We start from the raw sequence: 23,465 nt of genomic DNA on the forward strand, positions 1-23,465 counted from the left end.
TGTCAGCTTCAAGAGGGAGGAGAAAAGAGAAGGGGGATGTGGATTGTGAATCATGTAACTCTGGGAAAATATTCTAAATTTAAAAGGGGGGGATAATAACCATTTGAATAGTAGCCATCTTTAGTCACTGAGAAATGTGTTTTATAGAAGGCTTAAAGAAGAGGAATTGTTTATCTTAGCTACAGAGGAAAGAATAAGAAACATGGTGTAGAATTTGTAGTAGGGCAAATTTTGGTTTGATATATATAGGGAGAAAATAAAACAAAACAAAACTTGGTAATAGGAAAAAAACAAAGTAGAATGAGCTACCTTAGAGACTGATGGTTTTCAGACAAAAGTGGAATGACTACTTTTCAGTAATGCTGCTGAGTTATTGGTTGGACTACAATGGTCCTTCCAGGTTTGAGATTCTATGATTCTGCTTCTAATAGCTGAGTTGATTGGTAATGATGGAGAGGGGATTAAATAGGCTAAGATCAATGGTCTTTGAACTTTTCGGTCTCAAAATACCTTTACATTGTTCAAAATAATTCATAATCCCAAAGACCTTTTTAAAAATATTTAAATGAGGTTGATATATTTATCACATTAGAAATTTAAATGAATGACTACTTTTATGAAAATAATTTTCCCCTCATGGAGTCCCCAAAACAGTTTCAAGGACCTGTGTATGTCCCTTAACTAGATTTTGCAAACTTCTGTGCAATATCATTTTAATTATTTAATCATAAAATTAGTTTCTAATTTTTCAGGTCTATGAATTCAGTTGTATCAGTTCCCTTCAAGAAAAGGTTCTTAATCTATTCTCCTGTCATGGATCCTTTTGCCAGCCTAGTGAAGACTATGAACCTTCTCAGTATCATGTTCTTAAATACATTCAATAAAATATAGAGGACTACAAAAGAGACCAATTATAATTAAATAAAGAGACCAAACATTAAAAAAAAAAAACCACAGACGCCCAAATTAAGAACACCAACCCTAAAACCTTTAGGCTAAAGGTAATAACACTGATGAACTTCCAAAGTATCATAATTTCCATTTAGAGGAAGTATAGCAAACCAGAATATCTATTCATTGATAATGACAATAACATACTCAGCCTGAAACTTGATACAACTGAATTTTCCAAACAAGAATCTCTTACGTGGGCAGACCCAGTTAGGAAGTTTGTTTAGAGATCAGAAGATTGCTTGGTGATCTTTTCCCCCGAGAAGGGTGATTCTTTTCAGTGTGCCAAATTCTCAAGGTCAAGATTTCCTAAGCATGATGCATATTAGCAAATCATTTGTAATTCAGACTCTTAGAAAGTAACCTGAGAGAGTATGGAATTTACCCCTGATTGGTATATATCTGAAGCACAAACTGAGTCCAGTCTACCATGCCCTTGTTATTTCTCATGCTTGGTGAATATTGACTCAATAAAAACAAATAGGATAAAGGCTACATCTGTGATTTCATTAGACTAGCAGTCTATCAGATAAAAAAGAAACTCTATAAATACAAATTAACATCTTTTCCATAATTTATAATTTTAAATACTTGCAGAGAACACTGAAAAGTTAAGTGACTTACTTAGAGACACACAATTAGTCTGTAATAGAAAAGTAACTTGAAACTAGTCTTCCTACCTTCAAAGTAACTGTCACTGCCTTTAAAAAGAAAAAAAATAACATTTTTAAAAAGGGATGCTTAATCCAGGTCTTGTTAAAACATGAAACAAGCTGTCCATTCCCATTTAGATAGCTATGTGTATTGAAAGAACCAGTACTAGCCTTCTGGAATTAGGGCACTCCTTTCCCTAGTCCATGCTTAGGGCAACACTGGTCAATTTTCTGAGTCAAATTTTCAATATCTATGTTTCTTAAATGAGTACCATAGATCCCCAAACCAGGCAGGTCAAAAATAGAGCAAGAAAACTATAGACCAATCTCCCTAATGAATATAGATGCAAAAATCTTAAATAGGATACCAGCAAAAAGACTCCGGCAAGTGATCAGAAGGGTCATCCACCATGATCAAGTAGGATTTATACCAGGGATGCAGGGCTGGTTCAATATTAGGAAAACCATGCACATAATTGACCATATTAACAAGCAAACCAACAAAAATCACATGATTATCTCAATAGACGCAGAAAAAGCCTTTGACAAAATACAACACCCATTCCTATTGAAAACACCAGAAAGTATAGGAATAGAAGGATATTTCCTTAAAATAATATACAGTAAAAAAATAAAAAATAAATGAGTACTATACTTCTATTTGTTACACTCTTATAGTATTTCTGGTTACAGTGTTCTTTATGTCCTCCAACTCCCTTCTCCTTCAGCCCTCATCTTTTTTTTACCACTGAAGATATTGCTTATTCACATTTCTATTGCTATTGTATTTTGTCCAGCTGGGGATTTATTTTTTTATTAACTACTTCTCATACACTCCCCATGATACTAAGTACAGAGGTAGTCAGTAGAAGCATAAAACATGATCTTTCTCCCTAACCTTTACCTGCTACATTTTCTACATTACTTCTAATGTTGCCCAGATAATAACAAAAGTATTAGCTGTGGGGTCAGAACACTTGAGTTTTCTAATTGAGGAACAGAAATTATATCAATAGGTGAAGATCAGAATTTGGAATAAAAAAAAAAATACACACTCCTCAGCTGCGAGTGGCTTCACTGATCCTGAAACTACCTTGTCTTTTCCTTATATAAACTTCCTTTCTATTTATATGTGTACCCATTTTTCCCCATGTTAAAATATGATTTCTTTGAGAGTAGGGGATATTTTGGTTTTATATTTCTATCTCCAATGCCTGGTACACACTGTAATCATTTAATAAACATATATTTGACCATGTTTGCTTAATGATTAATTCCAGACAGCATGGTTGGCATATAAAGGCATAGGCTTAGGAAAGAGTGGCACAGTACTGGTGGCACAGAGAATAGTTCGATTTGTTTGCAATGCAGAATTTTAGATGGGAAACAGATTAAGAAAATTCTGACAAAGTAGATTGGAGTCAGATTGGAGATGGACTTTAAAGCCATGTCAAAGAGATGATGAAGCACTCTGAAAATCAAGAGGCAGATTTTGGATTCTGAAATGCTATTTAAGAGGGAACCACTGTGATCTTCTGAGGAAGAGTGATGTATTTATATAAGACATTTGAAGATTGTTCTTCTAGTCCTTTGTAGACTGTAATAGGGAAGGGAAACGTGTGGGAAACTATTAAGAGTAATTTAGCTGTGATATGAAGAAGTCATGTACTAGGCTTCATGGCTGTAAAAATGGCATCAAGATCCATTGTCAAGAAGTAATAAGCAAGACTTGGTTATATATTAGATGTGGTGCTAAAGGGGGAAAGACATTTTAAAATGACCCTAATGTCTAAAAGATCTATAAATTCAATTTTCATGCCTTCCTTTGATTGATCCCTTAGTCACTTTGGTGAGGTAGACAACATAACTCTAATATTTCCTGACAATTTCCCAGAAGAGGCACAGAGATGTAAAACTCCTTACCTAAAGCCACTTAGTGATAGAGGCAGGAAAACTACTGGGAACTGCTGAGTTATTTACTTACACTCTGGTGTATAGTTCAAGGCACATTCCAACTCAGGCTTAAAACCTGAAAAAAAGATGACAATTTTGACAATAAAGGAACACAATATCTAATCAGAAGCCACAGTTTACTGATCACATTAGGAGAATAAAAAGAGTAAAGCAAAGAACCTGGACTCATGTGACTTTAAGATTCCTTCCAGTTTGATATTTAATATCCTGTGAATCTCTAATTGTGCAGAAAATGTAAAATAAGTTAAATACTAAACTCTCCTATTTCTAATGGTGTTCCAGACATTTTCTTCTGTTTCTCATCAGTTTTGGAACCCTCATCAAAATGACTGTTATTTAAAGCTTCTTAGTATTTAATCATGTATCTTATAATTTTGTTATTTTAACTAATTGAAACTTGATGTTTTTATTTTTTCATTATTATAGCTTAAATAGACTTTACTTCTTATGGATAGCAGGGTCCTTTAATTGTATTTTTAAATGTCTTTTAAGTATACTTTTCTAGCATGTAGATTGTCTGATTATTATTTATTCACTGCTTCACAGTGAACTACTTCCCTGGCCTGATTGTTCAAGCCTGTCAGATGCCCCGCTGTTCAGAAATGGTGGCTTAAGTCATAGATTTCTTTTTTCTGCCAATCAATTGCAAATGTGTTCTGGTTGTCTAATGTCACCTCTTTCCTCACCCCACCCTCATGAATACAATCTAATTATCACTGAACTTCAGTCCTAAAAAAAAGACTCAATTCCCACCTAGTTTTCAGTTCCTTAGAGTGAATTTCGATGTGGGAAGACTTATTATTTAATTTTGTAGTATCATCAAGCAGCTCTCAGAAACTTACAGATGAGTTGCTAGCCTTCTTGGATATGAATTACAGTTTATATGATCAAGAAGATGGAGGCCTGGACATTTTCTGTGGTCCTTCCACCTCTACCTCTCGACCTTTCTAAAAACAAACATTATGTGTCAAAGATAAAGCAAAGATTAAGCTGGAATCCAACTAAAGGTTTTAAAAAAATGAATTGACATCTCAGCTTCCCTCCCCAACCACATTCTGCACTACCAATAGCATTGTTATAGTGATGGACCCACAGACAGCATGTAAATTCAGGACAATGCCCAATTCAACACCCCAGGCTCCCCTCCATCTTTCAACTGCCAGGAATATCTCATCTCTGAGTTGCTCAAATTTACTCATGACAGACACCCCAAATAATAGCAGCATGTTAGGATGCAGAAACTTTCCACGGTCAAACAACCATCTCCTGGGTGGACAACTATCTATGCTGAAAAAATATCTGTGCAAGAGTGCTGAGGGACAGAGGGAAAGAGATGGGGCATGTCTAAACTAGAAAAATAGCTAACTCCACCATTACCCCACTCTTGATTCTTCACATAGACTGACCTAAACTAAAGACATCAAATCCAAAATACCAACACCAACCAGTAGCTTTCTGATGGAGCAGAGAACTGAGGAAAAGAGGGGACTGGACCAGACCCACTGCAAGTTAGGCAGTTCCTTAGAGTTCCACTAAGATTAAGGGGAAAAGTGGGGCCAATTCTGTCCCTCTCAAAAGGAGAAATAAAGGCATGGTGGGTTGAAGTTATCAAAGATCTTAGGAAAAACAAAACTCAAAGCTCTTGAACATGATCAGATAAATGAATAGTGGAAACAATAAGAGAAGGAAATAAGAGAAGAAATAATAAACATTAGGCATTTATGAAAAAATACTGTAAACAAAAGAATTTGATCCAGCACTTAATTAGAAAGGGCTCTGTAGAATTTGAGGAAAGCATGGAACCACAACATATTTTTCTTGAATGGTTTAAAAGAGAAATTAAAATTATGAGAGCAGAATTATGGCTTGCACAGTAAAAAAATGAGAGTAAAATCTAGACACCTTGATGACATGTCACACCAAAGATATGAAAAAGAGAATAATAGATTGGGAATAAAAATATGCAGAAGAGACAATCTAGAAGAATAGAAGGAAAAACTAACAATAGTTTTAAAAATATGCTCAGCATCCAAGAAAAATATATGTATCTCAAGTATAGGATGTATAGGAAAAAAAAAACTAAGAATCAGAGATCTATGAGAAAAACATATGTCAAAAAACAAACAAACAAAATAACTTGAGATCTTAATGCAAAGAACTTTCCCAAACTTCTGAAGATAGAAAATAAAATACCAATTGAAAGAAATCATAGATCACCTTCACACTGCATGAGGAGTAATAGGTTTGTCCGTGGATGAAATCAAAGATTCAGACAAAACAAAAACAAAAACAACTTTCTACCATGAGTTACATTAATTGAGGACTATGTAAAGCAGTGATATAAGAAAATGAGGGTGCTTTACACATGTCATTTTGAGAAAAAAACACTTTTACTAGAAAGCAAAGCAATTGTTGTATATGCAAGGCTAAGTAGAAAGTATTTTTAATACAAAGACTAAAACATCAAAAAATTTTATAAGACAAATTCTGCCCCTTAAGATCTTAGAATCTAGTGTACAAGATATCCTTGTACACATATATGTACACAGATATGTAAAACATGTAGACAAAGTAAAGATGAAGTAATTTTTTTGGAGAGACAATAACACTAGTTTCCTGGGTTTCAAAGAAAGGTAAGAAACAAGTCTGGCCTCAATGAGCTTATGATCTATTTAATGAAACAGAATATCTATGTAAAAAGATATCTGACAGTAAATGGCCCCATCTGCTAATTGGTAAAAAGTAGTTCCCAGTTTCTTAAAAAGTTATTGGAGAAGTCAAGATGGCTGCTTAGATGGAGCAAAAGTCCAGACCTTTGTGAAAACCCTTCCACACAAATAAAAAAACAGTGCTTTGAGGGAACAAAAAAATCAAATCTAACTATAGGACAGAGCTGGGGGATTCTCCTTCTGGATTCAACTTAAAAGGTATGCAAAAAAAAAAACCCTTAATTCTCAGGTTTAAGGAAAAGGAAGAAGAAAGGTCCCAAGACCCCTCCCCAACCTACTGTGCTAAGTAGCCTAGTCATAGTCAAAACTCTCCATCTTGTCCCCACTTTGAGGTTTTGGCCTCAGAGCACATCTAGCTCTTAAGGTAAGCTCCACCCTCACTTAATCTTATCAATAGGGCAGATAAGAACCCGTCAGAGGACAGGGAAGCTCAATCTCCAACAACCTTACCCCACAAACTGCACTGAGAGCCTTGTTGAATAAGTTCCCAGGCAGAAGGCTGCTACCACTACAGAATACCTTGATAACAGGACAGAAAGCACAGCTCCCTTTAACCTCCATGCCCACACCTACACCTTCAGCTTCTGCTGCCAACTGGGGAAGATCTGACCAAAGGGCTCATTAATACGCCATGAGTCTAATCTAGTCAGTCAGCAGAGCAGAGAAGAAGCCCCTTCTGGACAGAATATTCCAAACCCACAGATCCAGCAAATAAACAGAAGAGCAAGATTACAGCCAAATGGGGGAGGGGGAGAGAAGGAAAAAATGTGAGTAAAGAACAGAAAAAGAAATTACAATAGACAGCTTCTATCCACATAATAAACAAAGAGCAAATGGAACAGAGGAGGATCAAGGAACACCAAGCAAAAACACAGAAATTCCAGAGAATTGGATGCTGACTTTGGAAGAACTCAAAACACAATGAAAAAAAAAACATTAAGAGAGGCTGAAGACAATTGGGAAAAGAACTTAAAAAGCAAAATAAGTCATCTGGAAATAGAAGCACATGAACTAAAATAAGAAAATAGTGTCTTGAAAGCAGGAATTGACTGGCTCGAAAATGAGCCAAAGAAGGTGAAAGATGATCCACAAAGAAAATCAGACCAGAAGGAGGACAACCAAAAATCCTGGAATGAAATTCAGTCTTTAAAAATTAGAATCCAACAATTAGAAGCAAATGACTTTACAAGGAAGCAAGAATCTATAAAATAAAATGAAAAGAATAAAAAAGGTTGAGGTAAATATGAATTTACCTCATTGATAAAACTATAGATCTGGAAAATAGATCTAGTAGAGACAATTTAAGAATTATTAGACTCTCAGAAGATCATGACAAAAGAAAAATCCTGGACATCATACTACAGGAAATTATCCAAAGAAATTTTGCTGACATTCACAAACAAGAGGGAAAAGTGGAGATTGAAAGAATTCACAGATCACCTCCTGCATTTAATTCCCAATTGACAATACCCAGGAATGTTAAGGCCAAATTCAAGAACTACCAGACCAAGGAAAAGATACTACACGCTATAAAGAAGAAACCATTCAGATCTCATGGAACCACAGTTAGAGTAACACACCTGGCTGCATCCACACAGAAGGACTGGAAGGCATGTACTATGATATTCTGGAAATCAAAGGAACTGGGTCTACAACCAAGAATCAATTACCAAGCAAGACTGACTATATTCTTGCATGGGAAAGTATGATCATTTAATAACATAGAAGACTTCCAAGCATTCATAAAGAAAAGACCAGACATAAACATTTGATGCCAAAACACAGAACTCAAGAGAATCATCAAAAGGTAATTAAGAAAGGGGGGTGGGGAACCCTTTTTTAAGGGACCTCATAAGTTTAAATGATTTATATTCCTCTAAGAAAAGATAACTCTTAGAAATTGTTATAATCATCCGAGTAGCTAAAAGAAGTGTACTTAGAGGGAATAGTGAAAAACTGTATAAATTGAAATGTCAAATAACTAGGGGTAAAAAAGAGGATAATACTAAGAAATGGGAAAGAGACAAAATGCTGTAAATTTGTATTTCAGAAAGCAGCACATGGTGGGGGGAATGAAAGCAGTTGGAGATAGGTAATATTTAATTCTTACAAGCAATGAAATTGACTCAAAGAGTGAAGAACAATCAGAACCATTGGTGCAGAGAATTGTATCAAGCCCTATAGAGAAGTAGAAGGATAACAAATGGGTTAGTGGGGAAGGGAAGTAATACAAGGGAGGTAGAGGGTGTGGGGGTAGTTTAAAAGACACTAAAGTAAGAGTCAGATCAACAAGAGGGCAAGTGCTGGGAAGGATAGTAACATTAGGGAGGGGCTAGGGAGGAAACTGACTAAAAGTGAAAGGTTGGAGGGGAGAATAAGAAGGATAAGATACAAGGCATAACCTAAGGAGGATGTTAAAATGGAGGGAAATACACAAACAATAATCATAACTGTGAATGTGAATGGGGTGAACTCACCAATAAAAAGGAAGCAGATAGCAGAATGGATTAAAAACCAGCATCAAACTATATTTGTCTACAAGAAACACACTTGAGGCAGGTAGATATACACTGGGTAAAGGTAAGAGGGTGTAGCAGAATTACTGGACTGCAACTGAGACCAAGAAGGCAGGAGTATCAGTAATGATCTCTAACAAAAATAAAGCAAAAAATAGATCTCATTAAAAGAGATAAGGAAGGTAATTAGATCTTGATGAAAGGCAGTATAAATAATGAAGAAATATCAATACTCAATATATATGCACAAAATGGTACAGCAACTAGATTTCTAAAGGAGAAACTAAAGGACATTTAGGAGGAAATATATAGCAAAACCATATTAATGGGGGACCATAACCTTCCTCTATCAGAAATAGATAAATCAAACCAAAAGTAAATAAATAAATAAGAAAGAAGTAATGGAAGTGAGTGAAATGTTAGAAAAAAATTTAGAGCTAGTAGATATTTGAAGAAAAAAATAGGAACAAAAAAGCATATACCTTCTTTTCAGCAGCACATGGCACATATACCGATTGACCATGTACTAGGCATTAAAAACATTACAAGAAAATGTAAGAAAGCAAAAATAATAAATGCAACTTTTTTCAAACCATAATGCAATAAAAATCATAATCAATGAGGGCTTGTGGAAAAGCAGATTTAAAACTAATTGGAAAATAATCTAATTCTTTAAAACTTGTTGCTCAAAGAACAAATCAAAGAAACAATTACTGATTTAATTGAAGAAAATAACAATGAGGAAAAAATTATCAAAATCTATGGGATGCAGCCAAAGCAGTACTCAGTAAAAAATTTATATCACTGAGTGCATATATCAACAAATTAGAGAGGGAAGAGGTCAATGAATTGGGTGTGCAAAGTAAAAAAAAACTAGAAAGATAACAAATTTTAAATCTCCAAATAAACATTGAATTAGAAATCAGAAAAATCAAAGCAGAAATTAATAAAATTGAAAGCAAAAGAACTATTGAACTAATAAATAAGACTAGGAGCTGGTCCTTTAGAAAAATAATAAAGTACTGGTTAATCTAATAAAAAAGAAAGAAGAAAACCAATTTAACAGTATCACAGATGAAAAGGGCAATCTTGCCTCTAATGAAGAGGAAATTAAGATAATTATTAAGAACTATTTTGCTCAATTATATGCCAATAAATATGACAATCTAGGTGATATGGATGAATATTTACAAAAAAATATAAGTTGCCTAGATTAACAGAAGAGGAAATAGAATAAGTAAACAATCCCATCTCTGAAAAAGAAATTGAGCAAACCATCAAAGAACTCCCTAAGAATAAAACTCCCAGGGCCAGATGGATTCACAAGTGAATTCTATCAAACATTTAAAGAAAAACTAATCCCAATATTATCCAAACTATTTGACAAAATAAGCAAAGGAGTTTTACTAAATTCCTTTTATGACACAAATATGGTACTGATCCCAAAACCAAGTAGACTAAAAACAGAGAAAGAAAACTACAGAAAAATCTTAATGAACATAGATGAAAAAATCTTAAATAGAATACTAGCAAAAAAATTCCAGACAGTCATCCTGAAGATTATTCACTATGATCATATGGGATTTATACCAGGACTGCAAGGATGGTTTAATATTAGGAAAACTATCCACATAATTAACCAGAAAAGATTTTAAGACCAATCAGGAGATAGAGAATATTACAAAATGTAAAATGAATAATTTTGATTACATTAAATTACAATGTTTTGTACAAACAAAACCAATGCAACCAAAATTAGAAGGAATGCAACAAATTTGGGGAAAATCTTTAGAACAAAATCCTCTGACAAAGGTCTAATTGTTCAAATTTGTAAGAAGCTAAATCAATTAAACAGAAAATGAAGCCATGCCCCAATTGATAAATGAGCAAGGGACATGAAAAGGCAATTTTCAGATAAAGACATCAAAATCATCAATAATCATGTGAAAAAGTGTTCTAAATAACTTATAATTACATAAAATCAAATCAAAACACCTCTGAGATACCACCTCACACCTAGCAGATTGAATAATTTGAGAGCAAAGGGAAGTAATAAATGTTGGATGGGAGATGGCAAAATTGGGACACTAATGCATTGTTGGTGAAGTTGTGAATTTTTCCAATCATTCTGGAAGTCAATTTGGAATTATGCCCAAAGGACTTTAAAAGACTGCCTGCCCTTTGATCCAGCTATAGCACTGCTGGGTTTGTACCCCAAAGAGATCATAAGGGAAAAGACTTGTACAAAAATATTCATAGCCATGCCCTTTGTGGTAGCAAAAAAAAATGGAAAATGAGGGGATGCCCATTGATTAAGGAATGGCTGAACAAATTGTGGTATCTGTTGGTAATGGAATACTATTGTGCTAAAAATAATAATGAACTGGAGGAATTCCATGTGAACTGGAACAACCTCCAGGAATTGATGCAGAGTGAAAGGAGCATAACCAGGAGAACATTGTACACAGAGACCGATACACTATGGCACAATCAAATGTAATGGACTTCTCTACTAGCAGCAATGCAATGATCCAGGACAATTCTGAGGGACTTATGAGAAAGAATGCTATCCACATCCAGCAAAAGAACTGTGGGAGGAAAAATACAGAAGAGAAACAATTGCTTGATCACATGATTCGATGGAGGTATGATAGGGGTTGTAGACTCTAAATGATCACTCTATTGCAAATATTAATTATATGGAAATAGGTCTTGATCAAAGATATATGTAAAATCCAATGGAATTGCTCTTTGGCTATGAGAGAGGGTTGGAGTAGGAAAGGGAAAGAAAATGAATCATGTAATCATGGGGAAAATATTCTAACTTAATTAAATAAATAAATAAACTTAATTTTTAAAAAGTTATTTTAAGATGGTTAGAAATTTCTATATAATTTTATAATTATGTATAAATCCATAAATAATATATATAATTTTAATAAATTCATAACATGATGTCATATAATAATATTCAGTAAGCTGAATAAACTTGAAGGCATCTCATAACTCATCCAATCCAATCACTCCATTTTAAAAAAAGAAGAAATGAGATATAGGAGTTACACGACTTACTAAGGTCATCCAGGTAATTACTACTACATTTCCAGTTATGTGGATACTGTTGAAATAAAAATATATCATTTAAAAGCATTTCCCAATAGCTTTTATTCATTATATATAATATTTGCTTAATCAATGAATACTAATACTATAATCTGTATTAAGGTTATTCTCAAAAGTTTGGAAACCACACTCCTTGACCACTAAAAACTGGTAAAATCAAGGAAGATTCCAAGGAATAGGTGGGCCTGAGAAGATGGTGGTTAATCTTTAGATAACTGGAAAGGGCAAGAAGAAATGTGTAAGGTATCACAGATACTAGCTACAAGAAATTGGACCTACGAGGGCAAAAGAGGTTAAGGATAATTGGGGCAGGGGAAAAGGGAATCATATGGAAAGGTCTCATAAAAGAGATGACACACAAGGAGAGTCTTGGTTGGAACTAGAGATTCCAAGATACAGAAGGTGAGGCAGGAGATGAATGTTATGATGGGCATCTTTAGGCCAGTTTGTCTACAACTGAGTATGCCACGGAGAATGCTATGACATTAATCTGAAAATATGTCAAATCAAGATGTAAAGACTTATCATTCTAAATTTAGAAAATTTCATTTTATACTAGTGGGAAAGAGTGAGACACATTTTTTTGAACTGGGGTGATTTGATCATACTTATGCTTTTGGAATATCATTTTAACAGCAGAATGGATAATAGTTTCATCTTTTTAAAATGCACCTTATATGGATTCTCTCAGTGTTTTTGTTTAAATTGAAGGATTTTATCAGTGGAAACGTTTGAGAACTTTGAAAATTTAAGATGTAGGATATTTTTTAGGGCACTGAAATGGTTGATCATGCAGTCAGAAGAGAAATGAAATAGGTTGGCAAATTGGGGAAAGAGAGGGAGGGATCAAGGAAATGAGAATATAACAAACAGTATGATAGGATGAATATGTAACTATGTTTATGGTTCTTAATACTTAAGAGGAATTAGAGATCAAGGACCTAAGAATCTTTGTTTATAGTCACTAAGAATGATAGCAAGAGTTAAGGTTGAAGAGAAAGACCGGAGACCAGGTTTTGAAGCCATTAGAGTATTCTGGATATTTTCTGACAATGATGTCCGAAATTAAGTGGTATAAACAGATTATATGGACTTCAAAAAAGATTTCTGAGAGAAGATGAAGGAACAATGGTATTGAGGGACATGGGAGGACACGAACAAGAAGCATTCCTACTTAATAACATTTCTCCTGCTGTGAGTCAGGAGTAGACTTCAGGATACTTCAGTGGAGAAGAAATAAAAATGTTTTCATATGCAAGGTGACTCACAGTATATAGTGGGAATTTTCAAATCATACTGAACCGTAGAATTTGAGAATTTGAAAGGTACCTGAGAGATTATCCAGTCTAACTAGGATTTTACCAAGGGAACCTTCTACTCTCTTCTGTCATAACTCAATTAAACGGGGGAAAAAATTCAAATATACTCTTTCCGAGTATACTACTGTGGAAACTAAATTCAAGTAGTAGAAGGGAGGAAAGAGCAAATCAATGAGCTTTGAAATACATTTATATTTTAAAATATTAACAAAGTAATACTCTTTGCTAACCATCAGAAACTTAATAAGTTGCCACTATTAGTGCTTTGATATTTCTTACTGATTTGGGAATAGTCACATGATCTGGGTGGATACTATAAATCTTTGTTTTATCACTCATAGTGCCAGACAGTGGAGGATTGTAAAAGGGATAAGAGAAGGCAAAATTTTAATAGGAAAATATAAAAGGAACATTGGCTTAGGTTAACTTTTTAATTAGATAAAACTGATGATAAATTACTTTCATCTATTCATCAAGAACATGATTTTGAGTAAACAACATGAGTATCCATTTTACTAAAGGTCAGGGTTTCCAGCATAATTGATTCTATGATGTTGATTTAGTAGGGAATGCATTTCTCTAGGCTATATCTCCTCTCAGCCTGCATGTGATCCAATAAGAGCCAGGCTTCCTTCCCTAGCTCTTACTCATCTTCTTTGCAAAGCATCTGCCCACCTGGCTCTTCTCCTTTAAAGAACCTAAAAAACCATCTGTTCCCTCAGTCTTTCCAAATTCAGTAACTACCTGCATCACCTTTACCTGCCTAAGTGCAGAACTATGTGTATCCAAATTGGCTGCAAGTTCCCTTAAGCAAATTGCTGACCTTTTACTAAATCCTGATCTCCCTTAATGTTGAAGAACATTAATAATAAAATTATATATATAAAATATATAATAATAAAAATAAAAAATAAATAATAAAATAGTAATGTTGTAGTCATTGGTTCTTCAGTATAATCTAGGAGCCTAAAGATGAAGAAAAAATTGAAAAGGACTCAACAGGCAAAAATCATTTCCAAGACCAAATATATATTTTTTATTATGAAGTCATTTTGAACTTTACAGTCATCATTAAAAATCTGCAGCATATAAACAAACAAAGAAGCTTACTTGTTTCAAATGGCAGAGAAATATAAGCCCAGGTAGGAAAATCAAATACTTAAAACAAATATAAAAGAAATGTAATATGTTTAACGTAAAGAATATTACTCTATATGAGATTTCTCCTTCAATCAAAACAAAAATTAGAAATCCTAATCAGTCCTGAAAAAAAAAAGTTCTAAAGCATCATAACAAAGGAGGTATGGGCTTATAGAAAAAGAAATAGGCTGGTAAAATTATGGAAGTGGAACTGAGCACTGTGGCAGATAAAAGATGAAATGATGAAGAAACAAAGGTTTGACCTTCTGAATACATAGGGTTGTTAACATGCATGGCAATTGTCAACAATTGGGACCAGGTCCCTTCCTCACCTTATAGCTAGACCCCAAAATACAGGGAGAGATGGACTTTTATATATTATAAACAATTAAGTATAAAGCTAATTCATTAAAATGAAACAATACAACATTAGATTATCTGATTTTTAATTGAATAAAAGATTATGAACTTTCCAAGTTGATGAAGTGAGGAGTGAATAGGAACAATTTCCTGAATTTAAAAAAAAAGAGGTATTCCACTCCTCCCAAGTATTTCTAAGTAATTAAAAGAACATCAAAACAATAACTGATTAATTAGTAGGGGGCTAATTTTCAGTTAAGACATACCTGTTGCTTGAACTGTACAATTATGTGAAAACTTACATCAGCAATAGAATCTGAGAGTACTTCTGCTCAGCATAAAACTAAGTCCTTGGTTAAAGGTCTCTAAAAGGCAGATAGAGGTGGTTCATTTTCCCAGTCATGTAAGGCTAGGTTCAAACAATGGAATACAGTTTTCTCCCAATTCCCACAACTGAATAAAGTTTTCTCACAAGAATGAAATTAGACTAGGCACATAATTGAATAGAAAGGGAACTGAGTTAGCTCCAGAAGTGACTCAGAATATGGAGTGAGTGTGGTTCACTCAGTTGCCTTAATTCCCACTACCACTTTTTGCTCTCCAAATCCCCTCAATTCCCTCCATTTTCTTTATTATGGTATATGAATGGGAGAAACTGAAGCCATATTATCAGTATGATTGTTAATAAAAGTAAACTAACAACAAGTATCATTACTACTGATCTGTTCCCCCAGGACAAGCTTTTGCAAATGCTAATCAGAATAGCATCTTGGGATCAGTGATATTAGACTGGGATTCTCTTCATTGAAGAAAGAATTTTAGTACAATATCTTAGGCATGAGTAACACAGCCTGCTTTACAGACATCTGGATTTCCTAAGACAGGTTGTTTCTGTTCCTTGTATTTATAACTCTCACCTTGCACATAAATGCGATGACTTAGAATTAAAGGAGAAAATGCTGAACCAGGGGCTATACTACCAAATAAAGAAACATGTAGTATGAATGGATAGCAGGAAAAAAGAAAATAGAAGATGCCTACTTCCTACTGGCATGTCCAATTAAAGGGTTGTACAAGCAAATTAATTATTTCCAGGATGTGTGACTTTTTTTGTGTGAGCTCTCCTTCAACAGATGTAGACCCATAAAGCTTTTCAGTTTTAGTAGATAATCTTCATGACCTACTCAAGCTGAAAAATGATCAACTAAATTGTTGTTTGATTCATTAGGCAAAAATAAAAGTTTAACTCCAGCTATTTTTTAATCATCTGCAAAATAATTATTCTAAGGGAGCTAGAAAAGAAATATGAAATATCTCCACATTTGTGAAGCTAAACATTTAATGGGGGAACTGAACAACTGAAAAATGTACATATAATGAAGGAGCAAGTGATTAGCTAGATGTCATGGATTGTATAAACAACAAATATTTTTGATGTTCAGAGAAACAAAAGATGAATGCAGGATGAACTAAGGAAGCTTTCATTAAAGAGATGGACCTTGAAATATTAACAGTTCAATTATAAATTTGGGGTATAAAGAAGCTATCCACTGGAAAATTAGCACAAGCAAAGAACAAGATATAAGTAAACAATTCAACAAGCATTTGCTAAGTGTCTACTATGTTCCAGGAACTATGCTAAGAAATCCATGCATATACAAAAGATTATTCTTAATTTTGTTGTAACTTGAGAAGAAATTGAGAATGGGAATCAACCTGAGGAGATGATTGGTCATCAGTGAGGAAATCTGGAAGAAAATTACATGATTGGATGGGATATTGTTGGATTAGATTACACAGATGAGATCATTACTAATTAGATGATATATTTAGGGAGTAATTTGCACATCTGAATAAATTAATGAAAAAGTTAAATTATTATTATATGCAAAGGACTAAATTAGATTTGAAGGCTAGGCTATTGGAGGTAGTTGCTACTCTTAAGGAATTTACATTTTAATGTGGGTGGAAAGATTTTTAAATGGACTTCTGTTCTGGGAGAATTGATGCTGACCTACATTATGAATTTTGCCCACTATTTTTGAATGCTGTAAGCCTTTTCATTATTATTCTGTCTAATTAATCTTTACATATTTGAAAGTATAAAGAATGGGCTCTTAGAATCTTGCTAATCACCAGAGATACAAAGAAAAGAAAAAATAGTCCTTGCACTAAAGAAGTTCACAGGCTAACAGATGAGACAACTGCAAATAACAATGTATAAATAAGATATAGACAGGATAAACTGAAGATAATATTGGGGGAAGGCATTAGCACTAAGGAGGAATTGGAAGGTGGGTTTGGGGGCTAAAACATAGAGAGAAAGTATTCCCAGGCTTTGGGGATAGTCAAGATATTCATAAGAATGACCAAGATGCCTGTTGAATATCAACTTGGTTAGGAAGGAAAAAATGTTCCCAGTGGGGACTCCCAAGACCCAAACCCACAGCAAATGACTTAGTCTCCTTCTTTGCTAATATTGACACCCAAATCATCTGAACTCCCTTGGCTCTTCTTGATTACTCAAAACTGTTGACCGTTTCTTTGGTTTCCCTTTTCTTTGGCCATAGAAAAAATAATGTCCTAGTTCTTCACAAAGGCTCATCTTATCCTATCATCCATCCAATTTCCTTCAGCCTCCTTCTCTTTCACTTTTTCCACTTATCATCTCCTCATTCTTATGCGTTTTTATTTTGACTACTTCAATTGTTCTATTCCCAACAGCCTTCAATCAAGTTTAGATCCACAACCACCCCCAATCTACTAGAACCAAACAAAACAAAATCTTCCTTTTACCTCTACCCCTTTCTAGCTACTAGTCCTTCTTGTCTTAGCTATCAGATTCTTGAAAAATGTGTCCAAATCTCATGCTATGATTCTTCACTACCTAATCTTTGCTCAGTCCTTTGAAATCTAGCTTCTATTCTTTATATTCTACTGAAGTTATTATTTCAAAGGTCACCAATGCTTAAAATATCAAATGAAACAGATTTTTCCAGTTTTTTTTTTTTTGGTCAGCCCCTCCACATGAATGGCATTTCCTACTTCTAAGACTTTGCTCAAAAAGTTCTCTATAAATGTCTTCCTCTTCCTCTTCTTGTTCAATTCTTGTAAATTTCTTCTAACCAAATAAAAATGGTACTACCTCTGTCAAGATGTCCCTGTTCTCAACTTATTAGGACAATCTTATTTTTCTAGCCTGAGAGAGCATGATTTTTCAAAACATATCTTTAATTAATTTATTATGCAGTAGTTTGCATTACTGCTAACTCAATCAGCCAATAAATATTAAGTAAGTTGCCTACTATGTGCCAGGAACTGTGAAAAACATTGAGAATATAAATAATAAGAAAAAATTCTGTTCTCAAAAAGCTTACAATCTAATGGGGGGAAGAAACACACAAAAGGAAGCCAAAATGAGTGGGGGAGTGGGTGAAGAATGTACCCTACATGGGTTCTGAATGGAGTCTAGCCAAAGGAGTGCTGATGGTAAGAAATGAAGAATTGACTGACAATAAGCTTTCTTTAAATGGAATCTTTTGGAGGAGATTTTTTTTGTGCCCTGTCCTCCAGTCAGAGGAGAGGGGCAGAAAGTACTGAGGATACTAATGAAGTATGAAGACCAAAGCTGATGCAGCCTTAGAGGTTGATGAATTTTCTGGTGATGAGGTTTCCTGAAAGCATGATCATGGTGGGGTCCCATCCAAGGAGTATATTTGGTAGAAAATAATAATTGTAAATTAACTAATTGTGAAACTATTATTTTCTCCATCACACAATAAGATCCATAAGGACAGAGTATATATTTTATCTACACAATAAATATTTTCTAATAGGTAGAATTGTATTCTGCACATAATTATTACTTAATGATACTTGTTAAACAAAATATATAGTAACTTCAAAATATAGTGGACAGTGAGAGGAAGATAATAAAATATTGCATAAAATAAAGGTGCCATTTAAAAAGAAATAATACTTTAAATATGTAATTACTGAGGTAACATGCATTAAAATTTATTTTCCAAGCTCCAAGGTTTTATGTCTTCCTAGTGTAATAAAGAAAGATAATCTGTGTGGAACTATTTCTGGTTGCAATAGCTGGTATACTCTGGCTTGTGACTAGAGAGAGCTGCTAGGGGACACCTGTGAATGCCTACTTATAATAGAGATAGAAGTATTTCTTCAGATAGAGAGAGATAGTGAAATGCTGCTAGAGGGGTTACTCTGGGGTATTCTGGGGTTGCCTATTGATCAACTACTGATGGCTAATAGATCAATCTATTTCCTACCCTCCACCCTTCCTTCACCTCCCTTAACCACCCTCTTCTTGAAGACTTTTTGGCTTCACCCCTTCCCCCTGAGTGGACTGTGAGATTTATGAGGAAAACTTTCTTTTTCTTTTTCAAGTAAGAGGGTTTATTGGGAACAACAGGATGAAGATTGGGGTAAGAGGGATAGGGGTGTCCCTAATCTATAAGGAGGATTGGAGGGTTTTGGGAAATGTCAGTCCAGTCACAACTGTGACTCAGAGACAGCCAGAGAGATGGAGGACAACTGTTAAATCTTCTTTCTTCTTCCAATTACACAAAACCACCAGCAAAAGTTAATTTCTTCTCAGATTAATTCCAGAAGCCCTCCCAAAGGTCTCTCTGCCTAGATCAGAAAAAGTAAGTCTCTTTCTTGGTCAAAAACCCCAGAGAAGAGTTTCTCCCTTCATCAGTAACCCAGAGAAGAAATCTCAGTTCATCTCCTCTGGTCAGCTCCAACTGCCTTTTCTGGGAACATTCTGTTTTGGAATCTTCACCTTGATTGACAGATCAGGTCCTTTACTTTGGTTTACATGCTTGACTTGTCTTGTAAATCCTCTCTTTCTTCATGCCTCTTCCATACTAGAGATGAAGACTGAAGCAATGATTTCATTTATCACTGAGGAAATCTCAAGTTAGAAAATTCCCCCTGAGAAGACAGATTGGTACTCCCTTTGCAACTAAGAATCTTAAACAGTTGCACTAGGTATTCAGAGGTTAAGTGACTAATGTAGAATTGGAATGGTTTTCAGAAATCTTCTACTCCAAACCATACCTGAAAAAGAATCCCTAAAAGCATAGCCAAAGTAAATGGTCATTCAAATTCTTCTAGAAGATCTCTAATGAAAGTGAACAAAGCGCCACTCCAGGACTTTAGCTTCATCTTTGAACAGCTGTCAACACTATTTGTTAGGAAGTGTTATTTGTTTGTTTTTCCTCTGACATCAAGCCTAAATTTAATTTTGCAATTTTTACTCACCAGTGTTTGTCTATGCCCTTTGTTATCAAATAGAAAAGTCTAATGTCATTTCTACATGTTGTTTCTTCAAATATTTGAAAATATCTATCATATCCCTCCCCCACAGCCCTTATTCATCTCTATCCCCTCCTCTGAAGACCTGTTTTTTCCCATAGATTAGACTATCAGATTCATAATTCATTGAAACTAAAACATTTTTGTATTTTTGTAATGATGTCCATTTATGACAAGTTTCATTTTTACTATAACTGACTTTTAAAATGACTCATCAAATTTAATAAATTTCATTAAGGAGAGTATCTTCATATGAATGAGGCTCTTAAGATTGTAAACCCCAATAAATCATTGTTTACAACATACAATTTCACTAATTTCAAATAGATTCTGCTAAATTTATGCTTCCGTTGTCTTTGATCTTTTGAATATTTTAATTTGCATACCCATTAGTACTTGTATTACTCAAAGTTCAACATTTTTATGATTGTTCAAGGATCATATCTTGAATGATGAAGCAATTTTGATGTTCATATTACTTTAAAGGACATTTTTCCTGGACAGATTAGATTCTAAAGCTAAATTGATCAAATTGATCTGGTATGTGAGTTCATAGAATCACCAATGAATCCTGAATTCTATAATCATCAGTGATGATGATCAGACGTCACTTCCTATTTGTCCAACAGAACTTGGACCCATGAGCTCTGAACCTCTTGAACTCATGAGATGGTTACCAATGCTAGGGAAAAAAAATAAGCACTCCTTTCAAGACCATGATTTGGTATGGGAAAGAAGCTCAAATCAGAATAACCCAAGTAAACTAGCCAAGGGGACAATGAAGGAGGGAATAGTGATTAATTCTTCCTTTCTATAGGAAATCTAAAGGAGAATTGTTGAAGTTCTGAGCCATACAATCTGGAAAAAAGTAGTAGAAGAAGTTGTGTTTCCCTTTAAAATGTACTGAATGTAAAGCATTTCTTACCAGTCATTTTTTCACAGAACCACCCCTATCCCTGATGCAACAGTAGCTCTAGGAGAGTAGCTAAATACCTCTAATTGGATACCCTTTATCAAAGAGTCCAACAAGAAAAAGCAAGGGAATTAGTTTATGCCCATTCATAAATGAAATGGCCACTCTTCCATTACGCCCATTGCTTTATATTATCAAAGGTACTTGTAAAAGATTTAATAATTTTAATTCCTATCAAAGAAAGAAGAAACTAATCACCTCACAATATTAAGTGACTAAAAGATGCCCATAAAGATCTTAAAATTTAATTAGGAAAAACATGTATGTATGTATCCCACATACATATATACACACATATACACACAAACTGACTCAGGAACATTGACAAGCAAGATATCAGTAAAGATGACTGTTGTTTTTTCTTGCAGAATCCATGTGATGATAAAAGACACAGGGACATCTGGTCCAGAGACAAAACTTGTGACCATTTACCAAAATTTCTTGTGATTGGACCTCAGAAAACAGGTGAGAAAGTGACACATGCATTTCCACAGTCTTTGCTATATGTCATAGATATAATTATGTAGTTTATGGGGACTTTAGGAAACATTTATATTTCTCTTCAAGTTCTTGGCTGGATAGTAATTGCATTTTTATTTGTGTTCTCTATAGCCCCCACCCTGTTCTGTTTTGTTTTTAATACCAAATGTCCATAGAATCATAAGGAATACCTGTTTATACTTTTGTTGAATGAATGAATGAATGAATGAATGAATGAATGAACAAATGGATGTGTGTTGGCTTATGTCACAGCCTCAAACATTAGTCACTCAAGCTTCTCAAAAAAATGGGTTTTCATCAATTTCCATTTCATTAACACCTGAATCCAAATGCCTTCATAATTTATTGGCAGTCTATTATGTGTACATCAAAGACTCTCCCTGTGATTTTTTAAAATGATTTGCTAATTTATTTGTATTTTGTTCATGGTCCTCAGTAGCTACTTTCTTTTGGAGTGGGCACAGCTGGAAAGTTGGCAAGCCACTCCCTCCTTTGAAAGTCCTTTGTTTAAAGACTTCCATTTACAATCTGTGCAGTTAGAGAAATATGAACTATCATGCAGGGTGGTTTGCTTTGTTGTTGTTTGTTGTTGGAAGAGAGCAAAACATGAAATACCCACTTCTAGCCATTATACTGCTCTAAGAAATCTGACAGCTGTCTCTAGAGGTCATCATGAATTCTGACAGAGGAATAAGTAAAGGAGTGTTTTGCAAACGATGTACCATTTTGAAAATTCATTATTTCACTGTGTTTACCTCTGAACTCTAGGTCTTGGAGCAATGTAAAAATGGAACAAGGGAGTATGGATATTAATCCAAATTAAATAAATCTATGAGACACTTAAGTTTCAAAAACCTTTTTCTTACTTTATAGAACTCTTCAGGTCAATTGAGCAGTTTGAAAACAATATTTATTGAAAATATATAAATCCTAGGCTAAGTGGTCATTTGTTATTTTTCCCAAATTTATAAGCATTTCATTCCTGGAAATGGATGGAATATTCCTTGAAATATATATAAACAAATGTGAATTTTTGAAAACCAAGGCAGGAGAAAACATTTCAGACAATTATGGGAGAATGGATGATAGTACATTGAAACATGTCTCTATGGGATTCAATAACTGCTTTAAAGAAAGTAATTTTTTTTAATCTTCTGTATTATGTTTCACTTTCTTTTTACAAAAATTGTATACTATAACTGAAATCTGAAGGACATCTACAAAGGCTATAAGCCATTTAGAAATGAATTCCTTTATGTCTTATAGTTTGACTAAACTAGACCTACTCATTTACTAGACTGACTGACTAAGAATTGCCATTCAAAATGTCCACATGAGGTATGACAAAATAATTCACACTATTATTTTAGAAAACAGAAGAAAACTTGACTGAAAATAGCAATGGCATGAGAATTGTACTGGGGATCAGAATAGCTTAGTCACTGATTGGCAGGGTGAATTCAGGCATGCCATTTAACTTTTGACTCCAATTTTCCTCTACTGTAAAATGAGAGGATAGTAGACTCCTCCTAATCAAGAAGAATGAACTATATACTGAGAAGGATAGAACAGAAATAGCATCAATAAAGAATGAAAATAAGTAAAGAAATAAAAAGTGGAAACCAAGATGCCAATGAACATTTATGTTAAAAGATCCAGATGAACTGTATTCAAGGGCTTTTAATGTTTGGAATTATTCAGTTTTTGTCAGTGATCTACGAAAAATCATGAAAAATGGGAAAAGTGAGAAAGGATCAGAGATGGGCCAATTTTGTCTCATTTCATCTTTTAAAGAGAGTTTATCTTTAGTAAGTTAATTTGGCTTCCATTCAGATAAACTCTAAAGTACTTGAAGGCAGAGATTGTTTAATTTTTATCTTTGT

The 23,465-nt window shown here is 34.2% G+C and overlaps 1 protein-coding gene across 1 annotated transcript in view; it reads left to right on the forward strand.

The window, feature by feature from the left end:
* NDST4 (N-deacetylase and N-sulfotransferase 4) overlaps nucleotides 1-23,465 on the forward strand; it is a 422,643-nt gene that overhangs the window by 349,512 nt on the left and 49,666 nt on the right. The window contains exon 8 of the mRNA XM_001362590.4: nucleotides 21,450-21,546. Within this exon, the coding sequence (XP_001362627.2) occupies nucleotides 21,450-21,546 (97 nt within the window). The remainder of the gene's footprint in view (nucleotides 1-21,449; nucleotides 21,547-23,465) is intronic.

This window comes from Monodelphis domestica, chromosome 6 (genome assembly GCF_027887165.1).
Source record: "Monodelphis domestica isolate mMonDom1 chromosome 6, mMonDom1.pri, whole genome shotgun sequence".
Lineage (NCBI taxonomy): Eukaryota > Metazoa > Chordata > Mammalia > Didelphimorphia > Didelphidae > Monodelphis > Monodelphis domestica.